We start from the raw sequence: 6,922 nt of genomic DNA, 5'->3' as shown, positions 1-6,922 counted from the left end.
TACATCCAATAAAAGTCCTCTTGATTTAAGTTTTGCAATTATGATTGTGGAGATGAGATCTTTATGCAAGCTTATGGTAGAAATTTCACATTTGATTCTTTGAGCGAAACCCATTTAAACTAAACACATGTGTGATTGAGTGTATATCCCGTGAGAAGGTTGCTAGTTTGCATATGATGATTTTAAAAATATAAAAATTTTGAAATTGCATTAGCATGGCTATCTCACTCACTACACTTCAAGGATGATTCAAAGATTACTGCTAATATTTGAATAAGGAAGATGAACTTGGATTAGTTCCTTGATGCTAGCTATGGTTCTTGATGATTTGTTTTCTTGAATGAAATTCTATGAGGGTCACATAGGGGGAAGCTAATGTTTTTCTTGTTACTTCTTGTTCTTGTTTTCTTTGTTTTGCTCGAGGACTAGCAAAAGTTAAGTGTGGGGGTATTTGATCGGATCATATTTATATATATTTTTACTTCGAATTCACTCGTCTTTTCTTAGTTAGTTCCTTATATTATTGAGCTATTTACTTTGTTTTTGCGTATTATAGGATTTGTCTAGCAAAGAAAATAAAAATAGAACAAGTGAAATTTTAAGTAATAAATTCGTCAAAACTGCCTGTGTAGATCAGCTGATTTTGGAAGAAAATTGCGAACAGCTCAGAATGAATTAGAGAATGAACCTTATATGCTTGGAAAGCTACATATGTCTATTTTCTAGAACATTTCGCGGATTGTTAATATCATTTTTCTAGAAGAAGTTATGGGCATTTGAGTAAGGGAAGGTCTAGCTGACGACAAATTGCAGATTGGAATTGAAAGCAGACAAAGATGACAAAGAAGAGCATAAAGCATAAAATCATGATGAATAATCATGATGAATGATTAAGGCTGCCCTTTGGTTTTGTCTGAAAGGCAACAAATACAGCAAAGCATTGGCAATAGAAGAAAAGTAAAATAAAGAAATAAAAAAGGGGATCTGTTAGAGGAAGTGGACAGCAGCTGGGAAAGAAAGAAAAATATAAAATGAAAGAGGTAGTGCGGGACTGAGGGCGAACAGAAAGAAAAGAAGAAGAGAGGGCAGTGCATGGACACGATATAAAGGAGCAGCATGGACTGACTGACGGGAGGAGAAAACACACGGAACAGAGAAGGGAAGTGAGGCGCAGAGACTGTTGGGCGCGGAAAGAATAAAGGCTGCCTTTGGCAGCGTGAGAGATAGCAGGAGAAGCACGGGAAGAAGAGGAGCACAGAGGCAGAGGCTTCACTCCATTCTTATTGGTGTTATCTTCTTAAACTCATGTTTAATTTTTGGTTTAATTTGAAAATAATGTGTAACTAAATTTATTTTGGCTAGAGGTTAATTCAAAGCCATGAATATATTTGTAATATGAATTGATTACCTTCAGTTGTGATTTCTGAGTTGTGATTTAATTTGCTTAACTGCTTGATTGATAACTTATTTTTGTATGTCGATTAAGAATGCATACTTAATTTACATGCATGAATTTGATGCTAGAATATAAGTGAATTTTACCTAATCGTTATGAACTTATATTCAAAAGTAGTGAAGGTTGTTATCCACAATCGTGTTAAGTGAATTCTAGGCTGGATTAACATGCGTATTCCATAGTTATGAATGCCTAGTCAATGTTTATGATTTCCGTTGAACTTAATGATCTTTGTTGAATGTCTCTATCATGCGTATTCCATAGTTAGGGACTTTGATGAGGAAAAATTTGGTTGTAATGCGTATTCCATTCAATCCAATGAATCTAGGGAAATCTAAGAGTTAATTTAAGCGGACCTAATTAACTTGGAACATTGTCATTCACAATTTATTGAAAGAACAACTGAAAATCAATTTAGGTTGCATATGTGTCATGTGTGAAGAAGAACCCTCTAGCTAGTCCGTCACCTATCCTTTCACCTTAATTCATACTTTTGTCAATTCTGTAATTTATTTAAGTTTAATTTACTTCTCGTCAAAACCAAAACCCCCCCCATTATTAAATTATTTTATTTAGTTAGTTTTCATTGTTGTTAGTCTTTTAATTCAATTTCCGTCCATTTCAGTTCCTAGTGTCTAATTTGATTGTTTTCATTATTTTGAGTCATTCTAAGTGTGTTTCGAGTTATTAGAGTTTTTAGCCTAGTTTTGTGTCCTTGAGTCTTGTTTAATATTTTTAAATTAATTTAGAATAGATTAGCAATCCCTCCTAATCCCCGGCCTAGAACGATACCCTACTTACATACTTTACTACATTTGATAAAAAGAGGGTTTAATTTTGTGTGTTAAGTAATTCTCGCATCAGTTATGTGGGGTTATGACCCTACCGTCGAACTTAGTCGACGGTTGACCTTTGATCAACGGGTCTCGCATTATTCTTGAATACCCTTGTGGATGTGTGTTAAGTGAATTTCATATGACGATGTGATTTGTGTTGAGAGCTCATAACCTGCACCCCTGGTGTTAGTGCTTATATTATTCACCCCACACCATACGCTCACCTTGGATCCAAGTACGTGCATGTCGTACAGACCAATAGAGGGTTCCGACATGTCGTACAGACCATGAGAGGTGGTTCCGACTGTAGGTGACTTTAGATTATTATACAGCTGTTGATGAGAGAAGCACTAGAGCGTATTCTTACACCATTCTTATCGTACATACTACTTCAGGTAGTTCCGATTTATGTGCAGAGTAGTGCCATACAGGTCACAGTTGGTGACTCCGGTTGGATTGGACATTGAACTATAAAATTAACCGTACAGGACCAGCTGCAGGGTCTCCAGTTGATTTATCATTTCACCTGATTTATATTGATGCATCCATATTATGTTTCTATGCATTGCATGGCATATTTTCTTAAAGGATTGTGATTTGAGATATTTGCTTATATATATGGTTATATAAATTATTTTCTGGGAAAGTATACAGGTTTTTCAGCTAGGGGTTATGAATGTTGATAAATGAGATATTCTTGAAAAGCTTTATTTTCGCCCACTCATGTTTTCTGTTTTGCGCCCCTTCAGGTTCTAGTAGCAAAGTTCCTTATCGACGAGGATTCGTGGCATGTCCCTGTTAAGGTGGCTATTTTTGTGGGTATGGTTTCTACCTACATTGCTGTACTTGACTATGCTCTGACATCACGTGTGATTTGGGTTCATACCCACGCACAATGCACTATGTTATTTAGGCACCTTTAGGTTTAAATTTATTCGCATCTTTCCATATCATCACTTTATGGATTCGTCACCTTCCAAGTAGTGGCCAGCATAGCTCGATTCGGAGTCCTAGTAGACATTCCGGATCAGGGTGTGTCACAAAACATAAAAACGCAATTTTGTTTTAAGTATATTTTCGCTTACTTAAAGTCTTTAATAGTTTTTTAATTAATGTAGAATTGTAAAAAAATATAGAAAAATATATATAAACACTCGTAATGACAAGCTTTATAACTTTCATGAAGAGCTTAACTTCGAAATTCGCCACTATAATCATATAAATCATAGATCAAAATTTAACCGTTGATTGTTGTTTACATTTATGTTTCATTATTCTCATCAAATTTTGTTTTTTTAGATTTTCTTTTTTGAAAACATGATCTATTAGAGGGTGCAGGTAGATGAAAGGTTTGGATCGTTGATATTATATTTAGAGTTTTACTGTTAGTGAAAATATTGCTTGATGTTTATAAAGTTTCTACAAATTATATGACATTGACTCATATTTCAGTTAACCGTAAATATCGAAACGTGATATCATCGTCTTACATCCGCGAGATGATCATGTTTTCAAAAAATAAAGTTTTAAAAATGAAATTCAGTAAAAAGAATAAAGCGTAAATGACAATTGACGGTTAAATAAATTTAAGGTTTCACTACTACAAAATTATCTATTGCTGGCTGTCCAAAAACTTTTTTCAACGATCCAACCGTCAAACTTATTTGTACACATTCCAAGATTGCATACGTAAAAACATCGTAAAAAACAAACATTTAGAGATTACGTAAAGGAACAAAAGTTATCGACGGTTATAAACGAAAAATCACAATTTAACGGTTATTTTAGCTTCGATTTTGATGATTTTTTACAAATACACTCCTCGACCCTATAAGAATGTAATGAATAAATTTGATCTTTAATTTAAAGTATTTACACTAGTGGATACCACAAAAACTTTTTTTATACTTAATTGAAGTATAATATTAACTTTAAGTGTTTGTTTAATCTACTATTTTGACGCAATATGCATTCTACGAAACTTTTTTTAACGATCCAACCATCAAACTTATTTGTACACATTTCGAGATTGCATATGTAAAAAATCGTAAAAAATAAACATTCAGAGATTACGTAACGGAACAAAAGTTTTCGACGGTTATAAACGAAAAATCACAATTTAGAGCAATTCCAGCCTTGTCAATAGGCCGGGGGACAGTGGAGAACAAAGGGCCCGAGGGCCTGTCAATCACGTCCAGCCTTGAAGGGCCCGAGCTCGTGGAGAAGGCCCGAGCAGGGGGCCTGTCAATTTGTGACAGCCCGGCAGCCCGAGCTCCCAACCATTTTTTTATTTTTTTCTGTCAGGCGCGTGCACCCCACTAGCGCGTGGGGGCGCGTCGCCCGACCAGTTTTCAGAAAAGTCAGCCGACTTTTCAGACAGAAAAGTTACCGTTGGGAAGCCACGTGGCTTCCCACGGTCCGTTCGATCTCAACGGCTCCTTCATTTGGACCGTTGGATCTCAACGGTAAAAAAAATAAAAAAAATCTTATTTAATATCAACTGTTCGATCTGAGATCAACGGTTGATATTAATATGCTTTATAAATAAAGAAAAAATAGTTTTAAAATTAAGAAAAGTTACCGTTGTGACACGTGGCACAATCTGGAGTGTTGGAATTCAAATTTTTTTAAATCCAACGGCAGAGATTAATTATTTGAATAAAAATTAAAAAAAATGGAAAAAATCCTAAAAAAATTGTAAAAAATCTGAAAAAAATTTGTAGAAAATTGTTTTTACTTTTCTATAAATACCACTTCTTCTCCATCTACCTTACACCACAATTTCATATTTTCTCAACTACTTTCAATCAAATTCCTATCTTTCTCTCAAAGTTTCAATCCAATTTTTTTCCACAAAATGACTACTGATGCAGGTACGAATTGGTCGCTTCTTGAAGATGTTGCGTTGTGCACTAGCTGGGTTGAAGTTACTCATAATTCCCTTACGGGTAATGAGATGCAGTTGCGAGAAATGTGGAGTTTAATTCATACCAAATTTCTTGAGCAAATGAGTGGGAAAAGAACCAAAGAATCGATGTCCAGTCGTTGGAAAATACTTAGCCATTCCTTTAGTACGTGGAGAGATGCATTGACACAAGCTAGTAGTAATGTTCGAAGTGGGGCAAATTATGCGGATGAGGTAAGAATATATTATAATTATTTGTTTGTATAATTATTTTGTTACCTAATTTGATTATAATTATTTGTTTGTATTATTTATTTGTTACCTAATTTCATTATTATTATTATTTGTTTGCATTATTTATTTGTGACCTAATTTCATTATTATTATTTGTTTGTATTATTTATTTGTTACTTAATAATTTCATTATTATTATTTGTTTGTATTATTTATTTGTTACCTAATAATTTCATTATTATTATTTATTTGTTACCTAATTTCATTATTATAATTATTTGTTTGCATTATTTATTTGTGACCTAATTTCATTATTATTATTTGTTTGCATTATTTATTTGTGACCTAATTTCATTATTATTATTATTTGTTTGTATTATTTATTTGTGACCTAATTTCATTATTATTATTATTTGTTTGTATTATTTATTTGTGACCTAATTTCATTATTATTATTTGTTTGTATTATTTATTTGTTACCTAATAATTTCATTATTATTATTTGTTTGTATTATTTATTTGTTACCTAATAATTTCAATATTATTATTTGTAGCAACTTCAAGCACAAGCATGGTATGCTGCCAAAATCAAATCAAGAAACAAATCATTCACCCGGTGGGAATGTTGGAATATTGTTAAAGATTGTCCTAAATTCAAAGTTGTGCCTGTTGGTCCAGAAGTATGCATGAACAGCATCCCTCTACACAGCACCTTTGTACACAACACCCCTCCACACTCTACACCCGATCATGGCTCCCATGTTGATGAAGAAGATGGAGAAGAAGTGCCTGAAACGCCCATTCCTGAACAAACGTCGGGGTCGACCCGTTATCCAATTAGGCCTCTAGGTAAGAAGGCTTCAAAGAGGAAAGGGAGTGCTTCCAAGAATGATTATGGAAAGTACATGCAAGAACTTGCTCGTCAAGGTGAATTGACGTTGGCGTGGGAATTGGCGAAATATGAGGCTGACAAGGCTAGAGATGAGGTAAAAGCTGCAGCTATTCAACAAGCATTTCAAGCTGAATAGAGGGAAAGAGATCTACTTAGGCAAGAAAGGGAGTTGCTTAGAGAAGAAAGAATTGCACAACGAGATCGTGACATTATGAACACGCGTTTAGAAGGGATGTCTCCAAATTCTAAATATTTTTGGCAGTCGGAGAAAGCGGATGTGGTGCAAAGGAGGCGTGCAAGAGAAGCGAGATCAAGACAAGATGGTCCTAGCACAACAAGACAAGATGATCCTAGCACCACAGATTGGTTACGTGGTGAGGAATAGGGTACTTTTGTAATCGGAGCCCATAGTTTTCCAATCACTTTGGGTTGTAATTTATTATTTATGTTGTTTCCATGTAATCGAAATAGGGTACTTATGTAATTTATTATTTATGTTGTTTCCATTTTATTGAAGTTAGTACTTTATTAAAAGTGAGAGTACATGTATTTAATTTCGTAATATATTTATCCTAATAATAGAATCTTTATTCATCAAA

General features: G+C 34.1%; 1 protein-coding gene across 1 annotated transcript; it reads left to right on the top strand.

The window, feature by feature from the left end:
• Positions 1-4,827: 4,827 nt before the first annotated feature.
• Positions 4,828-6,922, top strand: LOC126628827 (uncharacterized). The gene is made up of 2 exons (XM_050298667.1): positions 4,828-5,431; positions 5,986-6,922. Exons 1-2 carry the CDS (start codon positions 5,150-5,152, stop codon positions 6,457-6,459), a joined length of 756 nt encoding a protein of 251 aa, XP_050154624.1. The 5' UTR covers positions 4,828-5,149; the 3' UTR covers positions 6,460-6,922.

Source organism: Malus sylvestris, chromosome 7, assembly GCF_916048215.2.
Source record: "Malus sylvestris chromosome 7, drMalSylv7.2, whole genome shotgun sequence".
In the NCBI taxonomy this organism is placed as follows: Eukaryota; Viridiplantae; Streptophyta; class Magnoliopsida; order Rosales; family Rosaceae; genus Malus; species Malus sylvestris.
This window is presented reverse-complemented; position numbering and strand designations above follow the sequence as displayed.